The sequence below is a fragment of the Coturnix japonica genome, chromosome 28 (genome assembly GCF_001577835.2).
Source record: "Coturnix japonica isolate 7356 chromosome 28, Coturnix japonica 2.1, whole genome shotgun sequence".
Taxonomy (NCBI): domain Eukaryota; kingdom Metazoa; phylum Chordata; class Aves; order Galliformes; family Phasianidae; genus Coturnix; species Coturnix japonica.
The window spans coordinates 17,643-44,034 of NC_029543.1; the positions used below are offsets into that span (position 1 = coordinate 17,643).

Below are 26,392 nucleotides of genomic sequence, written 5' to 3' on the forward strand. Positions count from 1 at the left end.
CCCACAGTGTCCCGGCACGTCGCGGGCGCCATTTTCATAGTGAGGAATAGCGTCACTTCCGGCAAGGTGGATTGTGGGATATAAGGCGGCATAACGCGGCATAACGCGGCATCTGGAGATCGCCATTTTGATCATGCGCAGTAGCGTCGCTTCCGGTATGGTGCATTGTGGGATATAACGCGGCATAACGAGGCATCTGGAGATCGCCATTTTGATCATGCGCAATAGTGTCGCTTCCGGTATGGTGCATTGTGGGATATAACGCGGCATAACGAGGCATCTAGAGATCGCCATTTTGATCATGCGCAGTAGTGTCGTTTCCGGTATGGTGCATTGTGGGATATAACGCGGCATAACGAGGCAATTGGAAGTCGCCATTTTGATCATGCGCAGAAGAGTCGCTTCCGGTATGAGGCATTGTGGGATATAACGTGGCATAACGAGGCAATTGGAGGTCGCCATTTTGATCATGCGCAGTAGCATCACTTCCGGCAAGGTGGATTGTGGGATATAACGCGGCATAACGAGACAATTGGAGGTCGCCATTTTGATCATGCGCAGTAGGGTCGCTTCCGGCAATTTGCATTGTGGGATATAACGGGGCAAGTAGCGGTCGCCATTTTGATCATGCGCAATAGCGTCACTTCCGGCAAGGTGCATTGCGGGATATAACGCCTCATTTGGTGGGCGCCATTTTGTTCGCGAGCAATGGCGTCTTTTCCGGCGGAGGGGATTGTGGGATATCAGTGAGACCGCCTTCTCACTTTGGGTTCCGGCTGTGGGGGGTGCAGCTCTGTTTCCGGCTGTCCGTTTCCGGTGTTTCCGCCATGGGGCTGCGGGGGGTTCGGGGGGTCCCGGTTGGACCCGGAACCGGCCGCTTTAATTACAACGGGAGTCACGAGGAGATGGGGGAGGAGCCAGAGGGACCCGGCGCCCCATAGAGACCCACTGAGCCCCATAGAGCCCCACAGTGAGGCTATAAGGGTACGCGGCGCCATTTTGGGGGCAAACCCGTGTTTTTTTTAGGGGGGTGACAATAGGGTGCTGTTGGGGGTGATGTTTGGAGATATGGGCCAGTTTTAGGACGGCAGTGCGCATGCGCCAGTTTTATATCGCCAGTACGCACGCGCCAGTTTTAGGTCGCCAGTACGCATGCGCCAGTTTTAGGTCTCCAGTGCCGTGATACCGTCTAATTCAAGCCAAACCACTTGGATCCCTTTCTATTTGCCTCAAGGTTGCAACCTATAGAAAGCTTTTGTTGCAGAAAGACCAAAAACTCCCCTCAGACATCACTGACTATACACAATTCTGTTTACAATAAAAAGGAATTCAGTTATGATACTGCAATTTCAATGTTTTATATCTATACAACAAGCAAAACTGCTTCTAGAGGATGGACTGGATTCATGACAGACATGAACAGTAGCTATCTTTCTTTGACATGGCCATTGGTGAGATGGGCTCTGTTGTTCAGTGGCTCAGACCCATTCCTCTGGATGTAATTTCTGTTCGTGACGTTGCTGAAATGTGCAATCCCATTTTTCTCCTTTTCCATCATGTTTTCTCTTTCTTCATCCACATCACTCTCTTCTGTTTCACTTCTCATGTCCTTTTCCATCTACAAAAAAAAAAAAAAGCGAATGAGAAACTGTTCAAATGCCAAAGTGCACAAGAAGCAGTGCTAGCTGAGCCACAGGCTGAAACTGCTCCTTCAGCCACCTGCCTGCAGCATGCATTTCTGCAGTGTGCTTTTAGCTTTAGTTCACCTTTGCAAACAGTTTGATTTCTGTCCCAATTAAATCTTAACCGTGATCCTGATACATGTTATACAAACAGGTTGAAGCAGCCCCAGATCACAGCTGCCTAGGAGTGAGGATAGCCGTGTCAGACCGAGGAGATCCACACTGCTGCTTTGGGCATCCCTGTGCAGAAGAAGGAAGAGGGAAGGCAGCTAATCAAAATCTTACATTTTCCAAAGGGGACATGAAAATAGCTTCTGGGTGCTGCAAGTCAAGCACTCTGCTATGGAGAGCATACAAAATCACAGGATCGCAGCACAGCCTGAGTTGGAAGGGACCTATAGGATCCCCAAGTCCAGCGCCTAGCCCCACAGCACTACCCAAATCCAAACACTTCGGCTGAGAGCATTGTCCCAATGCTCTCCGAGCTCCAGCAGCTCAGGGATGTGGGGCCTTTGGGCTCCAGGGCAGGCTGCTGCCTCAGACTCTACTTGGTGTTGACCAGAACCTCCAGGTCCTGTTCTGCAGGCTGCTGTCCAGCCTCTCATCCCCTGCCTGTAGCACACCCAGGGGCAGGATTCAGCCCTTGTTCTGGCTGGACTTCATGCTGCTAGGGATTGCCCAGCCCCGCCACGTGTCAAGGTCTCTGCAAGGCCTCTCTGCCCTTGAGGGAGTCGACAGCTAGTCCAATTTAATGTTATTAAATGTTATTAATGTAAGGACTACATAAAAATTAAGCTGTATGTCTGAAACCATCATTGAGACACCCCTTTATGGCAATTTTTCTTTGCTATTCAAGGCTCAATATGTAATATGTAACACTCTCAATTTTATATTTTCATATCAAATATAACAGGTCACTTATATTGCCTATATTGTGTGCCTCTGGTGGCGCAGTGGTTAAGGATGCCACTTTGCAACACTGGAGGCCCGGGTTCGAATCCCCCCTGTGGCGCAAGTGGTAGAAGTGCCGCTCTGCTACACAGGAGGCTCGAATCCCGGGAGTTGGACTCGATGATCTCTAAGGTCCCTTCCAACTCACACAAGACTGTGATACTGTGTGATACTATGATATTGTGGGTTGGTTGTTGTTTTGGCTTTTTTGTTTGTTTTTCTGAGACTGAAGCTCTGGACAACATGGATGAAGATAAGTTGTTCATGCTTGTTCTTAGTTCCCCTAAGACAAAATTCCCCAGTCGGAGAGTAACAAAACAACTCATCCTAGGGTATGAGGTCAACTCCCACGAAATTATTTCTCCTAGATTGTGTCCTTGACAGATGGCCAACCTGATGACACTAAGTCACATCTTTGATTTCGAGAAGAATTTCATGCTGAGCAGCAGCTTGGTCTCACAGCAGATGCCACATGCTGTAGTCAGAAAGAATGGGACGCATTTCACTTAAGTTTACACAGCTGTATCTCAGGCATGGAAAGTTGCTCTATGACTGATAGAGACAAACAGGCAATAACCTAGCTGCAGTCTTGAATGGATTATGCTTATTGAGTGCCACTTTTACCTGATGGATAGGAGTCTACGTGTATAATTACATTAGTACAAGAAAGAATCAATCCCAAATAAACTTCTGTGCTCTCAAGTAGCTTTAGGGCACCCTCTCTCCCCATGTGATGTGCAATTAACTACAAGTTGATTCCTACCGTGCCCTGGAGCATGAACTTGTAGACCATATGAATAATGAGGCAGGACCAGAAGATGTGAAGCAACTGCAGAGTTATCAGGAGAGCATTCACAAAGTAGTATCCAAAGAAGGGCTGGAATATCTCCATGGAGTAGTAGTAGGTGTTATAGAGCACTCTGCAAGAGAGAAAGAATTGCACTGAAGGTCACTTGTGTTCTTAGCAGGGCTGTAAGCCCTCAAAAGCCCTTGGTCACAGAGGAAGTTTCAGGTCAGTCATTTCCTTCTTCTATATAACATGTGAGTTCTCCACTGGAATAAAGCAGAGCAGAGCCAAAAGCCAAGGACTCTTCTGCAATATACGTCAGGTCTTTATGACTCCTCTATGAACTCCAAAGCAGACCACCCTTGTTTACCCTAAGGCAGGTGTAACAGCCATACAGCACTGTAATCTACGCAGAGGTCAGAGACATTACCACAAGTATTGAAAAGCAGGGGCTGTAGCAAAAGATTCAGCCCACAGCTGAATTATCCTGCCTCTGAGAAGGCAGGTTTTCATTTTCCTTGACATCAGCAGACTCACGTGTAGGGGAAAATGACCAGGCGGCTGATGAGGAAAACAGCTGAGAAGATCATAAAGAGGCTGTCACAAGTTTTCTTCCACTTCATGTAATTGAATATCTTAGTTGGCTGTAAGGAGAAAGAACAATAAAACAAAACAGGCCAAGACACTGCATCTGCACATGCTCTAAGAGGCTAATGAGCTAGATATAATACAATCCACATGCAGGTAATCATCTCTCCTCTGCAGGGCACCTTAAGCTAGGCCAAGAGGTCAGCAATGAGTTATCAGTGAAATAATGTGTGGCCCTTACTGTACTTGATCAAAAGACGCTGGCTGAAGAGCATTGCTGACAACTAGGTTTTGCCTAGCAAATAACTGTGGAGCTCACCTCTAGGAAGCAATCGGAAGCATCATGAATCACCATCACCAGTGTCCCAATGCGGATGTAATTGGCACAGTACGAAAAACTGATGAGGAAGATGGTTGCAGCATGATGGACTATCTGCTCCTTGAAGTCCTGAAGGAAAAGGGAACAGGAGAGAATAAAACACAGTGTACCTTCTTTCTTGGTTAGAACATGTAACATTAAAATCACCATGCTGCTTTTGATGCAGCCCAGGGTACGGTTGGCTTTCTGGGCACATTGCTGGCTCATGTCCAGCTTCCCATCCACCAGTACCCCCAAGTCCTTTTTGGCAGGGCTGTGCTCTATCTTTACATCCCCCAGTTTTTATTGGTAGTGGGAGTTGCCTCGACCCAGGTGCAAGACTTAGCTTTGTTGAACCTCATGAAGTTCTCCTACACTCACTGCTTAAGTCTGTCCGGGTCCCTCTAAATCACATCCCATCCCTCTGGTGTGTTGATCACATCCCATGTGGTAGGTAGCTCACACCTTTTCACGACATTCCCCACCTCCCAGAGGGAAGGCAAGTGAGTGACTGGGAGTGGAAATTCCTGGCAGTGAGCAAGGCCACAGTGCCACAAAAAATCAGACTAGCACTGTACACACTATACACTCTTGAAGACCACTGTCTCGAGCATTAAGCTTGCATTCTGTTTGTGCTTGACTCTTCCCTGGAGTTGTGACTCACCTTTCTCTTCACATCAAAGGGCAAGGTGAAGACCAGTGAACAGTAGAAGGAGAGCTCCAGCATGTAGTACCAGAACAGAGAGGGCTGGAGAGGCTGCAACACCAAGGGAGAGACAGTGATATACCCATCAGATAAAGCAGAGAGAGAGCTGGAAATGACAGCTCCTCTCTTTGCAAAACAAAACAAAATAAAACAAAACAAACAAACAAACAAAAACCCAAAAAACCCAACCCATCAGATCAACACCATGAAAAGATCTGGTTCCTGCAGCATCAGGGAGACAAAAATCAACAAAACAATCTAGTCACTAAACAAACATCAGCTGTGCTGAGGTAGAAAGGAGCAGCAGGGGACACTCTGCATTACCATCGTGAATACTGGGGAATGTTGGTGGAGAGGGAAGATGCAGAATGTCTTTAGGTTCTCTTCAGCATCATGTTAATTCCTGAGCTGTCACTGCAGAGCTTTGCAAACTCACTGCAGTGGAGCAGATTAGGACCTGAATAAATCCTTCCCTTTGATAGCATTCAGGGAGACGCTTCAGATTTCTTGAATTCTGCCACAGGTTTTTCAGTCTAATCTGAAAAATCTTTCAGGAGATTGCTCCTTTGTGGAGTTCTTGTGGCAAGCCTTGACCTATCTTGAAGGCCTCGGAGCTGGTGAGTGCTTTTCCTTAGTTACCCTCTAGCTATTCATTTCCATCTATATTTGTACTATTCCAACTGTACAAATACCATACTTGTATTATTTCCACTGTACAATATATTTGTTTTTTGTGGTTATCCCTTAGCTGGTAAGAAATTGACACTCTCCAGCCCTCTGAATAGCTTCTCACAGCGCTGCCATGGGAAGAAAAAAAGCACAGAATATACATTGTAGAACTGTAAAATAACATCCTCCAAAATTAAAGGAAATGATGCTGTATTGCTACTGGCCATAGCACCAGTTCCTCTGGGAAACAAGCTAATGGAGAGCATTGTGGACACAATTCTTTGGTATAGTAGAAGGATTACATCTCTCAGAGCACGTCCTCTGCTCTACGTGCTCTCCACTGAAGTTTTCTCCTCCTTTGCCGAGTATTCTAAGCTTCAGTCTCTATTAAATAAACACAGAGCATACTTATTTTTCAGTTCTATGTTCACCCGGTCCAAACTTTTACTTTCCCTTTCCTCCTGTAAGTCTCCTGTTCAAATGACTTCTCCTCTATTGTGTTTAGATTAAGACAGATATTAAGATGTTATCTACTGACAAGGACTTAGTTTTGAATTCTTAAAGCTCACCAGTCCGAATTTTATTCAGTGCTCTCTCTTTTATCTGCAATATAATCTGATGTTGAAAAGAGATATACAAAGACAATACACAATTTATAACAGCATTTTCACTCCTGGATGACTCACCTGTTGTGGGTATCCTGTCCAGCACTCTCTATGGTCCCAAAGCCAAGGCTTCTGGAAAGAAAATGCAACATGAATGGGAGGATGTCAGAGAAAGTCTTTTCTTATCAGCCACCTAAATCTCTTACTTCCTGGCTAGCACAGATTTGCTGCATGTTATTACAAACAGGGCTGTTAAGTATTGCAAAAAGGCTGAGCACCCTTGTCAGGAACATGATTTTTCTTTCAAATGGCGAGGAGCGTGCTGCAGGCTGATAAGTAATGAACTTCTGAAAAGATACTCTCTGTTTACACTTTAAAGAAAACTGCAGTTTAGAACTTATAGTTTAAACTAGGCTTGAAGGGGGAAAAGGATGACAGGCAAGCCTGCCCACAACGTGTGGGATGGCATAACTCAGTTAGCGGGACAAGGTGCTAGTGGAGGCCCTCAACCTGATGCATCTTATGATGAAGGCAAAGAGGAGACTCAAGGTAAAAACTTCAAAGTAATTAATGATTTATCCTCCAGGTTTACATGACCAACTGCTCAACTTAACTGCCTCTACACCAATGTATGCAGCCTGGGAAACTGTATTTTTACAGCTGCAAAAACTGTCTCACAATCACAATGATCTACTGCTGTGTCAGAAGAAGATGAAATCTCCTCGTTTTTCCTTAGAGTTCTTAAGGTAAGCATGGTTCCTTATTCTTGTGAGCTCAGAAGTGTGCTGTGCAGAGGACACATCTGATGGGAAAATCTCTGTGAGGTTTGAAAGCACAGGTTCGGCACCAAGATCTGCCATTCCTGAGGCACTTCCCAGATAGGACAGCAGGTGGCACTGCTTGTATACTCACATCGTACAGTACACCTAGCCCAGTGAAGAATGAAACTATGTAAAATGTAAACCTCCAGCTACAAAGAAAGAAAGAAAGATGTCAGTAACCCATTAACCACGAAAATACAATTCTGTATATCAATCCCACTCGTTCAGAGAACGATGCCATTAAAACAAACAAAAACATCAAGGCTCAAGGTTTGCCTAGATCCTAACAGATTCTGCATAATGTTAGCACATTCAACAGAACCCAGATAATGATCTAGGTGACTATCCTTTTCCAGATAATCATTTTGTGGATGATTACCTGGAAACTGCACAAATAATCATCCCAACCCTTCCCGGCCCAACCAGATGCATGTGTAAAACTCCAACAGTGCCATTCTCCTTAGGCTTTTCAAGATTAGGTATGCTAAATTCATTATCACGTAAAGCAGATGACTGCTGTCGAGTTTGGTCTCAGTGAGAGCTGCTAATGACTTACCCACATTAAACCCACAGAGATGCACATAAAAAGTATGTATAAAACAGAACTTCAGTGGAAAGAGGCTTGCCATGCTGTATATTTTCACATACAGTAAGAAATGAGGGAAATTTTATCCCAGTAGAACAAATGAACAGCTAATAGACTAAACACTGAGAATCTGAAAAGGAGTAAAACTGCCTATGACAGTTCTTAAATTACCAAATATCTCTGCAACAAATTGGAAGCAGCTTTATGTTTTGAAAAACTTCATTTTTCAATGAAACATACAGGACTCCAAGAATGACATAAGCTACTATTTCATTTTGGAAGGGCATTCTTTATGTAGATTGCAAATGGCAACAGAGGGCAGGCAGAAAGACATTATTGTCAGTGGGCTAAGTTTGAAACCTATTTACTGTTTAGTGTTTACTGGTACTATTTACTGCAAGGCAGCTGAGTGCAGGGAGAGCTTGGATTTCATCTTGCTTGAAGCAGATTAAGCATGTTTGTTTTACAACTCTTTGTCCACAGCTCAGAAAATCTTTCTAACTGTAATGATCTGGAACGCTATAAATAAGTAATATGCACCCTTTTTGTTTTGTTTTCTCCATCAGGGGGGTTAGGTAAGAGCTTTGAATTAGAGGGTGAATATTAAATGGATTGTGAACAGCCCAGAGGTGATGCCTACCCTACAGATACAAACTTTTAGTCAGATGAATGTCACTGTAGATACTTATTTTCTCCTTCATCTCTGTGGCCTTCCTGGAAGAACCTCCTTCTCCACAAGTGAAGAAAAGCAGGCACTCAGCAGTTTGGCATTTCACCCAAGCTCAGGCGAGTTCTTCTTTGTGGAAAGCTGAGCCAAAGATAACATTTCTAAGAGAGCTGATTTCTAATATTTTACCAAAACATTCTTGGCATTCCTCTAGCATCCATGGATGCATTCCTCATGCATCCATGGATGGGGCATCCACAGCCTCCTTGGGCAACCTGTTCCAGTGCTTCACCACCCTCTGGGTGAAAAACTTCCTCCTAATATCCAACCTAAACCTCCCCTGTCTCAGTTTAAAACCATTCCCCCTTGTCCTATCACTATCCACCTTCATAAACAAGCCGTTCTCCCTCCTGTTTATACGCTCCCTTCAGGAACTGGAAGGCCACAATGAGGTCTCCCCAGGGCCTTCTCTTCTCCCTGTATCAGCTTGCAGTGAAGCAAATGGGAGGGAAACAGAGAGGCATCAGTAGGCTGCTCTGGAGTCACAGAAGCAGCAGCAAAGCAGCAGGAAGCAAAACAATATTGAATTTCCCAGTTATTATAGTGTTTCAAAGCAGAGTGTCAGTCTTCCAAAGTCAAAAACAAGCATCCTATGAGGCACAAATTCAGATAGGAGTAAAATGATTCTTGGTGGTGAAAATAAAGGGGAGAAGCAAGGAATGACACAAGAACAGGGAAGCAGCAGCAGAGCCACAGAAGAATCAGGTGGGGCAGCGAGGGTTCAGGAAGCTCTCTGTGGATGACTGCATTCAGGCTGGTGGCAGCAAGATGCCTGCCAAGCTCAGAGCCAGTGAGTGGCCCTTACAGCTCACCAGGCCTCGCAGAACTTCTTCGACAGGCTTGGTCGGTCGGTGTTCCTCCGGCGCCGGAACCACCTCTCCACCTTTCTTACTGGCAGGTCACACTGTTTGGCTAAACTGATCAGCTCACCCTGGAAAACAGGTGAGGAAGTGGGGTTCAGACTCATGCTTGAAGGTCAGAAGGCTCCAGGGCCATCTGGTCTGGGCCACCGCTGTCCATTCCTAGCATAGGAATTTCAGGTAACAGAAAATCTTTCACTTCTGCTTGCAAGCAAACGGTATTTAATGCTAAATGTTAAAACCTGATATATATATAGCAAGGTTTTGTCAGCAGGAGCGGCCTCTGTGAGCAGAGCCCAGCAGCTGCCCCTTGTCAGATTAGATCCAGTTCCAGTTGCTTCAAAAGGGACCTGCCACTCCCAGAGCTCACCTGTGAGCGATGCTTGTTACACACACTGAAGAAAGGGAAAAAGCACTGTTACTGAAAGAGAGAAACAGAGAGAAGTGCAACTCTGTAGCCACCAAGGTAAGTGTAGAAGGAGAGCAGGAGGAGCTCGAAACGTGGAGAAGATCCCTGCAGCCCAGGATAGGCCCACAGAGGAGCACACTGTCCCCTTGCAGCCCATGGGCACTGTGTAAAGCAGATCTCTACATGCAGCCATGGAGGAGCTCACCGTGCAGCAGCGGCTTGGAGGAGGCTGAAGCCCATGGAACCTGGCAGAAGCAGCTCTGGGTTGGAGCTGCCACCCGTGGAGATCAGTTTGCAGTGCAGCCAGAGGGCTAGGGGGAGCTGCCACCTATGGGGCCCCATGTTGGAGCAACGCTTGGAAAGCTGCAGCCTGTGGAAGGCTACACATGGTCAGTTGAGGAAGGATGGCACCCATGAGAGGGACCGATGTGGAGCAGTGGCAGAGAGCGACGAAGGTGGAGTGGTAGAGACGAAGGGTTTGTTTGAGGAAAGGTGTGAACTGATGACTACAATGTGCATTTGCAGGATGATCCTAGAGGTTGGCTGGTGTCAGGAGGCCAGTGCTACAGTGCTTCCTTAGGGTCTGTTGAGCATCCAAACACAAGATTCCAACTGTGGTTTCATTTATGTAAGTAGACGGGGGCTAAATCTAGAGGGAAGCTAAGGAAAAAAGGACTCACCTCTTTAGGGTTCTTACAATTCACAGTATAGAATGTTTCCAAAATGGAGATGGGCTGAGCTTTAGGTCTTAGCTTGTCTTTCACACCCAGCTTGGCACTGATGGGCAGGGCTATGGCTCTGCAAGAGGAAAGATAAAGAATCAGCCCAAAACAAAACAGTAATTTCTAATACCACAGCACTGTAAATGATTGTGTAGTACATAATAGCTTCCTCCTACAGTTGCCTCCTACAATTCCAAGTCAGAATACAAGTATCATGTCAATCAAGTGAGGAAGACAAGTATAAAACCTCACAGCAGAAACACTGAGACTTGTATTCTACAAGCCTGAATTCTGTTCAACATTGAACGAGTTTGGAAATCATAGAATCACATAATGGCCTAGGTTGAAAAGGACCACAGTGATCATTGAGTTTTAACCTCCCTGCTGTGTGCAGGGTTGCCAACCACCAGACCAGGCTGCCCAGAGCCACATCCAGCCTGGCCTCGAATGCCTCCAGGCATGGGGCATCCACAACCTCATTGGGCAACCTGTTCCAGTGCGTCACCACCCTCTGTGTAAAAAAACTTCCTCCTAATATCCAACCTAAACCTTCCCTGCCTCCATTTAAAAGCATTCCCCCTTGTCCTTTCACTGTTCACCCTTGTAAACAGCTGTTCCCCCTCCTGTTCATATGCTCCCTTCAAGTACTGGAAGGCAATAGTGAGGTCTCCCTGGAGTCTTCTCTTCTCCAAGCTAAACAATCCCACTTCCCTCAATCTTCTCTCATAGGAGAGATGCTCCAGCCTTCTGATCTTCTTAGTGGCCCTCCTCTGGACCTGCTCCAAGAGCTCCATGTCCTTCCTGTGCTGGGGGCCCAAGGCCTAGATGCAGACCATTCTGTTTCCAACGAGGACCTATAGGAAGTTGCAGTAAGGTTCTTCTTGAACAACTTCCTGAAATTTTCTCAAAAAATTAAAGGGAAAGAGAATGTTTCTGATGGGTGTCAGGGCAGTCAGCAAGTTTGAAAAGCTATTTAAATTATCCTGACTGACTCCTTAATTTTGTTTAATACTTATTTTCTCTTTCTTGATGTTTTGTTGTGGTCACAGTATTAAATTTCACGGTAACAAAAACAAGCCAGTTGAGCTGAAGAAGACAGGGTGTTCCAATTACTTTGTTGTTGAGGTACTGAATTTAACCATGAATTATAGGGCCAATCCTACTTTTATGAACATTATTGGGAAATAATGTTCTGAAATTCCTCCAAAGGGATGTTTGTACATGTTGGATGTATGCTCTGACTCACTTTTTAGTTGAATCTTGTTCCAAGCACAACCCTAAGAGAATGATGGTTGGACTGATTTCAACATCACAGGTTCATAGTATCAATTGCAGGGATTGTCCCATCAGCAGAATCTTAACAGCTTTCTGAAATATGGAATAAGAAAGCCTGAAGACTATACTGGACAGATTTCCATAACTACATAAGGCAAGACACAATCAGTGATATGACTTAACCCAAACCTGTTTCCTCTTCAGCCAGAAGAGGATGAAATCTTCAATCTTCAGTTTAAGATTTCTTCATTTACTCCCTAGTGTTTGATCGTCTGTAAATTAACACATTGGTCCTAAGTCTTCATACAAAATTTAGGCCAATAAAATTTGTCCTAAATGGCTATAGAGCTTGCAAAGCTTGTTCTCCTTCCTCTATTGCACAAGAGGATAGAGGCTTTTATTTTTTGGCTTTATCACGTGCAACAGTGGGGAAGCTCCCTTCTTCAAAGGCAAACTAGATGCCAAATCCTCCTCCTACCACTCCAAGGCTTTGTTGAAAAAAAAGGAATGTCACAAGGACTCAGGAAGTGAACTTTTTCAGCTCTCTCTGCAACAGAATGGCTGAAATCAAAGGAACCACCAGAAACAAAGAACATACCTGAACTAAAGGAATACTTTGTAACTGTGTAGTTACAGGTCATATGTAAGGGCAGAATAAATTGACAGAGGCCAAGGGAAAGCCATTGAAACCAACCTCATAGTTTATTTATGTTCTTCAAAATCACATTTTGACCCACGAATGTGGAAAGCTACAAAATCAGGGCCATCTGCATGAAAAATGAGAAATAATACACATCCTTTCAGCCTGCATTTCTTTAAACTCTACTAATAAATTTGAACCATCCTAGCCCACTATGTTATGTGCAGCATAACAGAGAGACAGAGATCTTGATTCACACTAAGGGAAGCTTTCTTTTCCAGGATGAATTGAATGTGAAACAATAATGATTACGAGGATGAAAATTTCCTGCTGAAATAAATGCTTGTAGAGAGTTAGGACAGACGAGAATATGGCTCAGAACAGTAGCTTGTAATTTGCATAGGTAAGATGGTGGAATGATTACAGGTTTCCTGGACCTGTAAAATGGGCTTGAGATATTATCTTTTTAAGGGTGTGGCAAAAAGCTTTAATTCACAAACTTCATTAAATAAAAACAGCTTTAAAATGCATGAGCAGGCCCAGGCCCACAGAAACACTCCTGGCTGATGCAGTGTTTGCACAGGAAAGAAAAGAAAATCTTCTTACATGGTCAGAAGTACCTTAAAGGAGATGGAAAAGATATTTAGTCAGACTAGGCCCAATGTGGCAGAAGGAAGAGGAATACAAGGACAAAAGTCAAAAAACACTAAACTGTTACAGCTGGAAGGGGCCTCTGAATATCACATAGCTCAAATCTGCTGCTCAGGTTGAGGTGGGTAGAGCAGGCTGCTGAGTGTCCAGTTGTGTGAGAAGAACGTTCCCTCCTCAGGCAACTTGTTCCAGTATATGACCACCCTCACTGTAAGAAAGTGTTTTCTTATATTCAGATGGAATATCATGTGTTTCAGTTTGTGTTCAGTGCCTACTCTTGACCTGCCATGAGGTATCACTAAGCAGGGTCTGGTTCCTCTGTCTTCATGTCTGATGAGCCCAGAATGGGGCAGTTCTGGTCAATGCAGAACGTGGAGGTTAATGTCTAGCTTCAGGCTCCAAGCATGTCTAAGAGACCAACTGACATTACCTACCTAAAGAAGTCCTACAGGTCAGCAAGGAAGAAAAACAATTCACTTCAACCATTAAGGCTGCCTGCTCACCTTGGTTTGCACATGAGTGGACATAACTGAAACACCTATACCCTCAGGTACGTGGAAGATAAAACCAACAGAATTTACGGAATGCACCCTAAACATATTCTTTACAAACAATTCAAAGTATCATCATAAAAAGATTCCTTAAACAATAATTCATGCATTTGGTTTTCATTTTTGGAACAGACATCATACTTAAAAAGAACACCTCTTCAGACAGCAAGTAGGAACAGTGATTCTTCAGTCCAGCAAAGACTATTTTAAATCATTTTCAAAACCATGAAAGTGAATTTATTCTGCAGCCCTGACAGATGATGACACTATGGTAACTCTCAGTTGATCTGCATACAAATCACATCACAACAACAGTAACAATGGCTAAACTGCCTGTATCAACAGCATCAGTTGAGGACCTTCATGAAACCCACACTGCAAACACAGGGAGATTTCAAGCTGTGCCTTTGCCATAATTCCCAAATTCTCTGTGCTGAAGAGTAAAATCTTCAAATGGCTCTGGCTAGAAACATCCTAGAGCCAGAGCAACTCTTGTGCTGTTACTGGAAGACTACAGAAAGCAGCCACAAAGCAGTTCTGGCAGTGAAAGTGAAAGAGGAGGAGAGATTCTGGCAGCTCAGCACTGCAAGTGGCTTCAGCAGGCCCTGATCTGGAGAAAGCAGCCACAAATCTCCCTGCATGGTGCTCCCAAGAAATTACACTCCTGAATCCTGAACTCTGGTCAGTTCAGAAATGCATATGTTCATGTGGTAATGTAGTGCTGGTTCTGAAGGTACAAGTCCAAGCTTATCTTAATGTATGTTATTTATGTTCCCCTATCTGGTGAGATATCCCAGACACCCATTTTCTGAGATTGGGGGCACCTAGCTGTATTTAGGAAGTCTAAACATTATTTTTACTTCACTTGACCCAGAAACAGCAAGCAACGTACAACAGAAACAGCATGTCTGCATTCTGAAGCACAAGCACAAGACTAATACTAGGGCTTAACTGTTATAAGTGTAGGAAGTTACACTGCTTATAAATAAACCTTAAAGGTAGGATTTGTGCTCTATATTCAACATGCTTCTTCAGTAAATAAACACAGCAAGAGCTGAAACATCTGCCTCAACAGAATTTATGATCTGATGTTTCTGTGGACATCTTCAATCATGTACTGGTTCAGACAACAGAGCCAGCTTTTGGACCCACATTGACACTGTTATCCCCTAAAAACATCACTAAGGAACTTACCTTTCAAAGACACATCGAATGACAACCAGGATTAAGGCAAAAGGGATGCTGAGCAGGAGATCACGAGGCTTAGGGTAATGGATGTCTTCAGACTCCTTCATGTCCTCCCATGTAATTCCTGGGGGGAGCCAGAACTTGTGCTGCCATAGCCATTCATTCAAAGAGTGTGCCATCCTGGAAGGAAAAGAGACCAGAGTAAACTGTGGATGTCTAGCACACAGCAAACCTGTCAGCACAAGCATGTGAGGCAGAGAAAGGATTACACACTAGCTGAGGTAGCATCTGGCTGTGAAGGCAGAAGAGGTGTGGAACACGTCAATGCCCAAGGAACTGATAAACTACTCACAGATTTTTATCAGGTGCTCAGTGATTGCAGATTCCTGGCACAGGAAGGAGGAGGGAAAAAAAAAAAAAAAAAAGCTAAAATGGAGACTGTCTCATAATTTAACAGAACACTGGTGTAATTCTCAGCAAGATCTATCAGGAAATTTTAAATCTAATGCTGCAGGTTTACAGGCAAACAGAGTCCCTTCCACAGGAATGACAGGTTGGTAAAGATATGGCAAGCTTGCTCCCAGGCTGGCTACCAGCAGTCCTCTATATCTACGTATCCTTACCTTTTAGTCTTCTCCTCTACATGCACATATCTGTACCATCTAGCCTTTGATCTTTTGTATTTATTTGCTTCTGTTTACATACTGCAATTTCACTGTGTGTGTGTGCACTGTAATTACTATTATTCTGAGGCTTGCCCTTAAATAAAGATGAAGGGGAAAAAAAGAAGATTATCTTGTGCTTTACATAATTAAGGAAAGTATGTCCAAGGAAGAATTTCTGTGGTAAACTGGATTCTCAACATAATTTTAAAGACCATGACTGAAAGTGTCATTTACATATATGATCAGAGAGTTTAACAGCATAAAAGGCAGCAGAATGGGTGTAATGAAGCATTCAGCATGAAAAAACTGTTGCTAGATAATTTTAACTCGTTCACAAATATGAGTGGTTCTGCCCTCCAACAGAGGCTGCTCATTCTAACTGGTAACAATACACAGAACACAAGTTCTGAATGTGTTAAACAAACTGCATAGGTAAAGAAAAAGAAGGAAGGCATGGGAATTAGATGCCCATAGAGATTATTTGAAGAACAGACAAGAAATGCAATGTTACAAAACCAACAGAAAAAACATGTAATTAGAGTGTTAGCCCTGATTATAACAAAACATCTGATCCAGAGGAGGGCCAAACTCTGGCCCATTTTCTGCAAGGAGAAGCGCATAACAGGTTGAAGATGAATCATAAGTTCAACTTTCAAGATATCTTCAGTTTGGGAATAGATGCTTTGTTAGCTAAACTGAAGATCAGGCTTATTCCAGAATTCTGCAGAGTCTGAGAAACACTGTCTGAATCAAACTCTCTTCTTGATTTGGAATTTATTATTATAGAGTTCAGCAGGGGGGAACATGATTACACCTAACATGAGAAAACATAGAGTCTTGCTCTTGGGGAGGAATACCCACATGCATCTGTACAGGCTAGGGGATGGCCTGATGGAGGTAAGCTCTGCAGAGATCTGGGGATCCTGGTGCACAACAGGTTGGCCATGAGCCAGCAGAAGGCCAGTGGGATCCTGGTATCCTGGGGTGCAATAAAAAGGAGTGTGGTCAGCAGGGCAAGGGAGGTGGTCCTCCCCTTTGCTCTGCCCTGGGGTGGCCACATTTAGACTAATGTGTCCAGTTCTGGGCTCCCAAGTTCTAAAAAGATGGGAGTCTCCCAGAAGGAGTCCAGCAGAGGGCCACAAAGGACCAGGATAAAGGACCAGGAGCATCTCTGCATAAGAAAAGGCTGAGTAATCTGGGGCTGTTTAGCCTGAGGAAAAGAAGACTGAGAGGGGATCTGATCAATGTTTATAAATGTCTGAAGGGAGGTAGGAGGCAAATGGCCCACAAAAATAATATCTATCCTTGCTCCAGCACCCAACTTCACTAACCCTGAAAAGAACACCAGGAATGCCTAAAAGAACTGTAAGGAGAAATTAGACTTTCTTCCTGTCACAGCTCTCCAGAAAAACTTCTTCAGTGCTACAGGGCTGTTCCACAGTGAGGATAATAGATTTGTTAGGGAAAGTTGCTGTAATAACAATCACACAACCACAAATCCTCCCTCCAGAGCTCCACGTATCTGATAGCAGCATGGGTCTGATGGAGGACAGAAACTAACTCAGCCAAGAGATCTCTGTAGGGAGCATATGAAATGAGTCTTCCCATTTACTTTGGGGGGGAATATAGATTCAAAGTGCTAAGGAAGTAAACAGCCATTATCTAATCTACTCTCATGTGCAAAACACAGTCTGGATCATCTTCCTGAAATATTTATCTCTGTAGCTATCTTTACACAGCACAAATACAGAAAAGGGTGCAGCATGAAGCAACATACTTCCCTTTTTGCAATTCAGACAGGCCAAGTTCTCAAGCTGAGGCACCTGGAAAGCTGATGACAATGGTGTTTCTAAAATGCTCTTGTAGCATCCCCAGAAAAGCATAAACCAGCCCAGTTCTTTTTGAGAAGTTTTTAGGACTCTCAGAATATCCTGTGTTATTAGTTGTAACCTTGTAACAATACACAGGATGGAGCACTCTAGGTCTAGTAAAAAAGTAACAAAAAGAGCTTTCACAGAGAAGAGTTCATCAGGAATAGAGGAAAAAACAACATTGCAAACACTCCCCCATACTTGACACACAACAGAACAGCATTTGGATTTCACAGACAGTGATATGATGGTAAATGCTGAAGGAATGGCAGTAAGTTTGTAGTAAAATACATATGTGAAGATGAAATCAGGAAAAGTGAAGTGCCACAGTTATGCCAATGGGCATAAAGGAAGGCTTAGGCTGTGAGCCTATACTGTGGGAAGGTACTATATATGTACACCGTTAAGGCTCCTGGAAGTCAATGCAAAATGACCTAAAGCAACTGTTCCGACCAGTGCACTGACATTGCTACATTTGGCTATTCTTGATTTTTTGCTTTTTAACTTGTGATTTCTATCCAAACCCTCAGATTGACAAACACCTATCTTCTGAGCTACACCAAACCACAGAAATGGCTCCACTGTGCAGAAAGAATGTGCTGCAGTATCTGAGCACTGCAGCAGAGAACAGCACAACAGGGCTCCATGAAACCTGAGCTGGAGCTTAGTAACACAGCTGTGCCTGAACCCCTCAGGGACATATTTCTGTAGTTTCACTTTCAAAGCAGAACTGTTGGAGAAGCAGCACGGCATCTAGCTGGAAAGGTTACTCCTCGCCTCATAGTCAAAACAGCCAAGCAGGTTTACCCAGAAAGCTTCACTGTTGCTTAAATCTTCAAAGAGTTATTCTGCTGCTTCATTTGCAGAATCTATTCCCAAGCTAAGCATTAATACACAAGTACATGAATATTCATATAACTTTGCATATGTGAAATAGGAGTGAGAGAGAAAAACGACAAGTCTTCTTAAAGAACTGGGCAATTACAATGTATAATTAATATAAATACCCATAACAATTAATAAAAAAATACACCAGAGTTTTTAATTTACTTTTTGACTCATCAGCATTCCCTCCCTCAACCATTTTGCCTCTGCCTTAATGTCTGCACAGCACTCACTGGGAACACAGACATGGCAGTGATTTAGGTCTCTGCTGTTGGAATTCTTACCTCATAGCAGAGAACTTCCAACACCTTTCCAAGTTTGAATATGCAACTCAACAACCGGCTTCCTCCTCTCCTCCACATGAGGAAGCAGTTAATTTTAGGAACATCCCAGCCTGAATTGAGCCACTTTCAGCTTTTTGCTATGATGGGCAACAACCTTCTTACTGAAGGGTACCATATCAGAGGTTTTTGCAGCAATTGTGCATATTGAAAACCATTCCTAAACTTCATCCTCTGGTGGGTACAATCTAACTACAATCAAGAATGTGAATGCCATTTGCTTTTGTATCAGCACAGGGGTTTACCATGAAAAAGCTCTTCTTACTGTTTGAAAACAAGCAGTATTTTTCTCTCATCCCTCATCTGTCCCAGCTAACTAAGTGTATGGCTTCTAATTACCTCCTAACATAATGAGTCTCAGCTGAAGAAACAGAAAATCTCTCTTTGCACATTCTTCTGTTCACGACTACACTGTGAACAAAACTTCTGAGAAAGTGTCTACCTTTAACATCACCATTTTTAATAAAAATTTATGCTATTAGTCCCCACATTCACAACCCTACCCTTTATGTCATCTGATTCCTCTTAGCCTACGAAAGCCTTCCAGTTCTTGATTATACCACAGATGGTCCATTGTCCGAAGATGGATTAGCCAAGCTGTGGGTGTATAATGTCACAGACACAAACATCCACAAAGTGCCTCTGGGCCAGGCACAAGTCTGCCAAGTCTAACCAGCTTAAGTGTAGCATCATGCTAACTACCTCACTGCCAGCACCAGCACAGGTATTCCTGCAGCAGACTTCCTGGTGTAGCCAGTTTTCCCAGGATTTAATTAACCACCAGCAGTACAGAAGTGCCACAGGGGAAATCATTAACTAATGTGGAGTCACTCCACCATTATGGATGCAGTTACATTGCTTCTGAATTCAAACTGCTTTATGTTTGTTGGTATTTGTTGTTGGGGTTTTGTGGTATTTTGTTTTGTTGTTGTTTTTGCATGAGGCTATGGCTGAAATAACTAAAAACAAAAAATGTCTCTCAAATCTTGATAATCTGAGATAGGTGCAAGAGTGTCTAAAGAAATCATCAATTTTCTGGGTAATTTGTGACTGTTTTCAGTTGACATAAATCCATTTCTTGCCAATTTTCAAAGGGAATGCATGGAGTCACAAGCCAAAATTTGATCTTGTCTCTTTATCAGATTCTTACAAGCCCTCTCCTAGCAGGGAGAAATATTCTTCCCTTCATAGATACGCCTTATTCATGTAATTGCTTCTTGGAAGAATGTACATCTGTGAGCAGCTGTTTTCAAGATGAAGCACAGGAAGAGTAAAACTTCATCAGAAATCTCTAAAAAACACCTCAAGACCTCACTCATTGCAGCCACTTCCACTGGCCCAAGCCAATGCATTACTTTCACAAAAGCAACATCAAATATCCCACTAGCTTTATGTTGCTGTTACTGACTTTCTTACATGTTTTAATTTAAAAAAAAAATAAAATAAAAAATCATCCAATTCCAGTTGCTGGAAAGGAATGCATTAACCTTTCCAAATTTCATCCCAGCTTTCATGTTATTTTTATTTCCTCATCCCTGGGGACATATCTGCCTTCTGATCTCACCTTATCAATATTTCCTTCGCCTGATACCACTCTCTTTTCTTATCCCTGTGTTAGTTCTTCCTCATTTCAACTGAAAGATTTTCTTAACCTTCACACAAATTTACCCACAAATGGTCAGTGACTAAGGAACATAGCTGAAATTTATTAGTTAAGAAAAATGCCTTTCTAAGAATATTCCTTGATAGCAAAAAAACATTCAAAAGCTGTCACTGTAGTAGCAGCCCACTATTAGCCTTCACTCTCTTGGCCTGCCTTCTCCTCATTTTGCCAAAGTAATTTTCTTCAGAAAACCACCACCCTGTACACATCTTTCAACTTCTCTTGGAGTTATTATAAGTCTTTTTACTTTGGCTGTAACCAATACAGAACCTCCAATCACATGAGTGGACTCTGGTATGAATCTTGAGCAAAGATAATAGTTTTCTGCAGCTAATTCTGTTTTATTTCTCCTTTGTACCCCAGCTTTCTCATCCTCTCCTGCAATTCCTGTCCTCAGGTTCTGGCAGAACATTTGTTTTGTTTTTTTTGTGAGATAAGACTGTTTTTCAACCCATACAAGTGATGAAAAAAAACATCTTTTTCCATTCTGTACCTGTCAGCACTAAGTTCTCCCAGCTTTACCCTCCTCATGCAGACTTTGTTCTCCACAACCTGTCCTTTGGAAGCTGACTGTGAACTTGAAATTATTTATACAGTGTTGCCTCTCCACCAGCAATCGCTTATCCTCAACTTCCTGGCTTCCCGATGTTCTCGCTTCTTTCTACCAGTCGATATTTCCTACTAAATCACCTCATACAATAATTATTCATTTTGCAATTCATTGCTTTCAATGAAATGTGACTATTTGTTTACTTCCACTACCAGTCCAACAGAAGCTTGATTCTTCACTCCGTTTTAAAAGCAGAATGACAAAGTTTGCCTCCACAACCAAGAAAACATCTCTTTTCAGCCCACTGTGAGCTGGGTTGTGCTGCTTTGCCACCTAGACATGTCCCATGCTACCATAGCCCTGTCCCATGCTTCAGCATTGGCTGGGTATGTGCTACTCTGTTCAAAAGAAAAAAGTTTATTTAATATCCACTTACAAGTGTTCTCCAAAAAGCATAAAAACCACAAAGAAATGCTGGAAGCTACAAATCAAAGCTTAGCAAAACAACAGACTTGATTACCTAAATCTTCAAGGAACAACTCTCTTCCTCACCCAGCATAAATTACTAACTTCCATACCTTGTAGTCTGCTTGCCAGCTTCTTGGCTGCTTCTCTGACTTCTGACTGCTTGACTCCCAGGTAGACTGCCAGGTCGACAGCACAGCATTCATGCTGCCATCAGACAGCCACGTCAGAATGCAAATTACACAGTTCTTCTCATTCTGTTATTCCTTCCTAAAGGGGGTGGGTAAGATACCTTGATTTTACCCAGTAAAAAACTAGTGCTAGTTTTTATCATGCTAGTAAGAAACAAGGCCAGAAAAGGCAGTAGGTACCTCTGGTTTCTCCATGTCTTTGGTAAACAGTGCTTAGAATAGTGGGTTCACATTATTCTGAGCATTCTATTTGCTTGCAGAAGGCCTTCACATCCCTCACTCAAGTTCAGCTTCTGATTTCTCAATTCTTGCAAACTTTGACAGTACTTCTCTATTCCTCCTGTCCAATCATCCCTATTTCCACCTTCTTCATACTTCCATTCTGTGTTTGAGCTCCATCAAAATTTCACATTCACCCCTGCTTGTCATCCTTATAAGCACATTTAGAAATCGAAATATTGCAGCTGTTTCTCATCAATTATCAGTATCACTGTTTCTGGGTCTCAAGATGTTTAATTCCAACTAGTGAAGTGATAAACCTGTGGGGGGTAGGTTCAAGCTTCCATACTTAAATCAGATCTTCAAACTTTATGATGCAATCATAACTGCTAGGAAATGTTCTTGCTGTACAAACTGAAATTATAATACTATTTCTAAGTCAGGATGGGAAAGGCAGAATTAAAATACTGTGCAACTCTCAATAAAGTCTTTCTCACATAAGCTCATGTAACAACACAGTGCTTCTGCAGTGTCACCTGATTTTCAGCCCTTTCAAAGCATAAATATGCCTTATTAGTCATATGGTTCAGGTTTGACAGCCCTTTCTAGTTTCCCCTCTTGGAATCACCCTCGGCAAGGCTTTCTGTTCTGTTCCAGGAGGGCCCACCAAACTCCTGAACTGCTAATCTTAGGTCAAAATGAGAGAATCTGTTGCTATAAATAAGAAAATAGAAAGACAAAGGAATGAAGATAAAACATCAGGGTGGAATTGGATTGTCTTGAATGCCAAAATAGACTAGAAAAGCGTTTATCAATCATTCCACACTAGATGAGTTTGTTTGCATGAGGCTGAGGGAAGCATCCAACATAACAGCTTGGCACATCTACAGATGCAGATCATGACTTTTCACATAATCTTCATTCTCTTCCCTCATGCAGAGAACACACAGGCTTTAATTACTTTCTACCAGCTGACTGAATTTCAGTATCAACAGTTCCATCAGTTTCCCAGGTTATTTGTTCCCACAAACTCCCCAGGCAGCTTCAAAGCTGAAGAGAGAGGAACGACACATAATTACTCTAAAATTAAGATTCTTTAATTGATAAGCTTTTAATGCCTTTTTTTTTTTAAAAATTTCAAAACACAAAACTTGCAATCTTATCTGAGAACAATGCTCACATTCCCAGTGATCGTTCTGTGAACACTTCTTAATTGGTAATGCAATCTACCATGTGATTATGCCTATTAAAAATATGTATATATATTTGAATATCTATCAGTGCAGTGACAACCCGATTGCAGAATGTAAAACTCTCAAGTTCTTTCAACCGTGATTCTCCTTTTTTTTTTTTTTTTTTTGGAAGAGTACCCAACATCACAAGAACCTGCACCCCATTGTGCATTACCTGCTACATCAAAATATCATTATGGGCCAGTCAATTATTTACATTACTTCATGTTGCAGCTGCATTGCGCTATGTATCCAGCAATTTCAGCTTTCTGAGTCTGATGTATGATGGGATCATTTTCATGAGAAATCCGAACAAATGCACACAGAGGCACTTTCAGACTATTTAGCCTCTGTGGCCTTCTCTCTATTATTAACAGTTCCTCCATAAGCAACAGCTTCTGCCTCTGCTCTGCTAATTAGTAGTCCCTGTACTACATTTCAGATGTGATGGGACAGTGATAGATGACTCCGATGCCACATTTCTTCCCCTCCGCATTCGCTCTACAATAAATATCAATCTGCCTTCCCTGTAGCCATCACTTTAGCCCTGCCTGATCTGGGACAATCACACCTGTACCAGATACAGAAGCTGAAGAAGTGAATGGAGCAGCCAGAGTGACAGCCACAGACATTCTGGCCTCCCTGCACAGAGCAAACGTCTTCGGCTGTCAGAGCACTGCCCTAATCCATGCTGGCTGAGGTCAGGGTTTATTTTTAAAACACAGATCCTCAGGGTCATTTTCTTCTTTCTTCAGTTCACCACAAATCGATGTCATTACTGGGGAAAACAACTTTACAAGAAAATTCCTGTAACAATCACTATTTCAGGAATTCTGAATTTATCATTTCACTTCAGTATCATCTCTAAACAGATGAAATCTTATCTTTTCTTTGAAAGTATTAAATGTTATATCTGATGTATCATCTTTCAGATCCCCCAGAATTAGTTTATCTTTTACATATGTACAAAGACAGATGCACAGTAAGGAAGCAGTTCAGACACGTTAGTGAGTGTCCCCAGGTAAACTTGGGAAGAAAGAGTGGATAGCTTAGATATCCCTAAGCACCACCATTTGTCTTTATTTCTTCATGGGTTAGTCTCCTTAGACACTCTCTAAAGAGAAGGGGAAAGGGCATCCACCCAGAAGAAACTTTTTTTTTTTTTTTACTTTGCTTAGAGATAAAATATAGCAATAGTTTCCCAATCACAGCCTGTGGAGTTTTTAGCAGGAACTCAGTCCTTGACTTAAGTGAACAGAGAAGCTGAGTCCCTCTCAATTACCAAGCTGACAGACTGCCAAAATAAACCTAGTTTCTATGGGCTTAGGAGGACTACAATGCAATAACATAATAATCACTTTTCACTGTATATGTTTACTCTCCTTCCTGCCTGGAAACAACAATCAAGCAGACAAATCCCTCTCTTCTATCTCCTCAATTACATTACAATCAACACATTAGATTAATAAAATTAACATTTCATATGAATTTCACTAGTTTGCAACAGTTAATCATTCTGAACAAGTATTCCTCAACAAGTCATCTTGATTTCAGACACTGAGAAAGTCTGGCTTAATATCAGACGCATGGTTCACTTTTACCAGTTCCTTCACTGGCATGAGCGCCTGACTGCCTGTTCCATCTGTAATCTTCTAGCATGGAAAAAAGGCTCCTCTGTGGTGGCAAGGCTCTGTAACTCTCCTGAATACCTTGATAAACCTGAGCTTGCAGGCAGATGAGTCATCAGCACATTTTCGCATCCTGCAGTTGTCCCCGGTCAGTCAGAGGCAGCCTGGCTCCTCTGGAGGACCAAAGTCCTATGTTTGTCTCCTCAAACAGATCTTCAATCTGACTTTCACAAAACTTACAAATACAACTTCACCATCAGCTTGCAAAATGAGAACGTTTTACCTTCAGATACTGATTAGTGGTATAAGTCACTCAGCAAACGTTTTCAAACCTCACTAGCTAAAATTCAGAAGCCCAAACTCATATTTTTCATCAATACCTAATCTGTAAAATGTCCACCTCACGCACCTTTTTTTTCTCATTCAATTGCCAATGCCTCCTAAAATCCACACCTTCAAACAATTCCAGAAGTGGAAACTGCAATATAGCAATTTCATTGCTTGCAAGAAAAATTTAATAATAATAATAATAATAAATAAATAAAAAGAGGGAAAAAAAAANAAAAAAAAAAAAAAAAAAAAAAAAGGGAAAAAAAAAAAAAAAAAAAAGCAAAGAAAGGTTCCTTAATTTCACTTTTCTTCCACGCTGAGCTCTTGGAGCGTAGCGCCACAGATGCCCACCCGAAGGGCTTTTGCCTTCACCACAAACGCAGCTCAAAGTCACCCCTTCCTTCTGTACTGATCTCATTCTGTCTCGCCGCGCTCAATCAGAAGCGCGGAAAACTGCCGGTGCAGAAGAGCGGTGTGACGGGTCGCCCCTTTGCCGGTCCCGCTCCATCGCGCGGCAGCAAGTAGGACGCGGACCGTCCGGCTGCTCCACACCACAGCCCAGCCCGGCCCGGCCCGGCCCAGCGGGACCCCGCGCCCCCACGGCGCTCCCGCAGCCCCTCTACGGGCACCGCCTCCCTCCCCGCTGCCTCCGCCCCTCCACTCCCCGACCTCGATATCTCCGCGCAGCCCCCGGCCCGCCGCGTCCCCGCGCATCTCCGCTTCGTCCCCGACAACACTCACACGCTCTCCCCCGGCCCCTCACCTCCACCTCCCCCGGGCCGCTGCCCCAAATCCCTTTCTCTCCAGGGGCGTCGCCGACCCGGTCTCCCCGGAGACCCGCTCGGCGTCCGGGCTGCGCGCACCCCGGGCGTGATGAGGAGGCGGTGTCCGCGAGGAGGGGAGGGGCCGGCACTGATCCCTGAGCTGCTGGGAGGACCCCGGGGCTGAGGAAGAGTCTCCTTCAGGCTGGAGGGCTTTGGTGGCCACTGAGAACAGGGAAAACCTCACTGTGACCTTCTAGCGCCCAAAGAGAGCATAGGAACAGGGGGAAGAGCTACTTTTTATGCTGTTTGATAGTGACAGGACAAGGGGGAATGCTTTGGAATCACTACAGCACAGCTGTGTAGATTTTAAGGCCAGAAAAGAAAAAAAAAAAAAAAAAAAAGAAGTAGAAGAAAAAAAAAGCAAGGATCATCTATTCTGTCTTCCTGTATTACATAGGCAAAAAAATTCCTCCCTGTCATTCTCGCTTTCACGTCTTGGGAGTACAGATCATGTGTACTATTATTGTTTGCCAGCGTGCTATAATGCATTCTTGGAGCACTTAGCACTATTCCCTCATCTTACTAAGATGCTTTCCATCAGCTCATTATTTCCAGGCTTTTCTGAAGCCATAGCCAGGATGGATATGATAAGCATAGTTATAAATACCTGTCTTGATAGCAATGTTAACAATTTGAAAACAAATATAATCGCTTCTTACTGTTTTTTCTCTTACACACTGTATTTCACATGCTCAGTTCCAATCACGCAAGATAGAATCATGCTTGTATCAGACTAATGGCTTGAAAATAGC

General features: G+C 43.2%; 1 protein-coding gene across 9 annotated transcripts; it reads right to left on the reverse strand.

Annotated features, from left to right (window-relative positions):
- Positions 1–1,183: 1,183 nt before the first annotated feature.
- CERS4 (ceramide synthase 4) lies at positions 1,184–25,831 on the reverse strand. 9 transcript variants are annotated; one of them, XR_004305448.1, is made up of 12 exons: positions 21,330–21,433; positions 14,783–14,956; positions 10,430–10,547; positions 9,293–9,411; positions 7,259–7,316; positions 6,428–6,478; positions 5,031–5,123; positions 4,328–4,456; positions 3,958–4,064; positions 3,397–3,553; positions 1,767–1,922; positions 1,502–1,618 (listed from the first exon to the last, which is right to left on the reverse strand). XR_004305448.1 is itself a non-coding variant. In XM_015886717.1 (11 exons), exons 2-11 carry the CDS (start codon positions 14,953–14,955, stop codon positions 1,427–1,429), a joined length of 1,197 nt encoding a protein of 398 aa, XP_015742203.1. In that variant the 5' UTR covers position 14,956; positions 25,580–25,831; the 3' UTR covers positions 1,184–1,426. The 9 variants fall into 9 exon arrangements, 8 of the variants coding, with proteins under 8 accessions (XP_015742203.1, XP_015742204.1, XP_015742198.1 ...); XM_015886717.1 differs by lacking the exons at positions 1,767–1,922; positions 21,330–21,433 and adding an exon at positions 25,580–25,831 and having other exon boundaries at positions 1,184–1,618; XM_015886718.2 differs by lacking the exons at positions 1,767–1,922; positions 21,330–21,433 and adding an exon at positions 25,558–25,813 and having other exon boundaries at positions 1,184–1,618.
- Between the last annotated feature and the right edge of the window lie 561 nt (positions 25,832–26,392).

What these genes read in the sequence shown, in the direction of transcription:
- CERS4 (XM_032440992.1), bottom strand. Translation starts at nt 21,418, where the DNA reads ATGCTGTGCTGTCGACCTGGCAGTCTACCTGGGAGTCAAGCAGTCAGA. An exon ending in AAGAAGTTCTGCGAGGCCTG is followed by an intron (nt 7,317 to 9,292) that starts GTGAGCTGTAAG and finishes CTTTCTTTGTAG; the next exon opens with CTGGAGGTTTACATTTTACA. An exon ending in CCTTTGATGTGAAGAGAAAG is followed by an intron (nt 4,457 to 5,030) that starts GTGAGTCACAAC and finishes CTTTTCCTTCAG; the next exon opens with GACTTCAAGGAGCAGATAGT.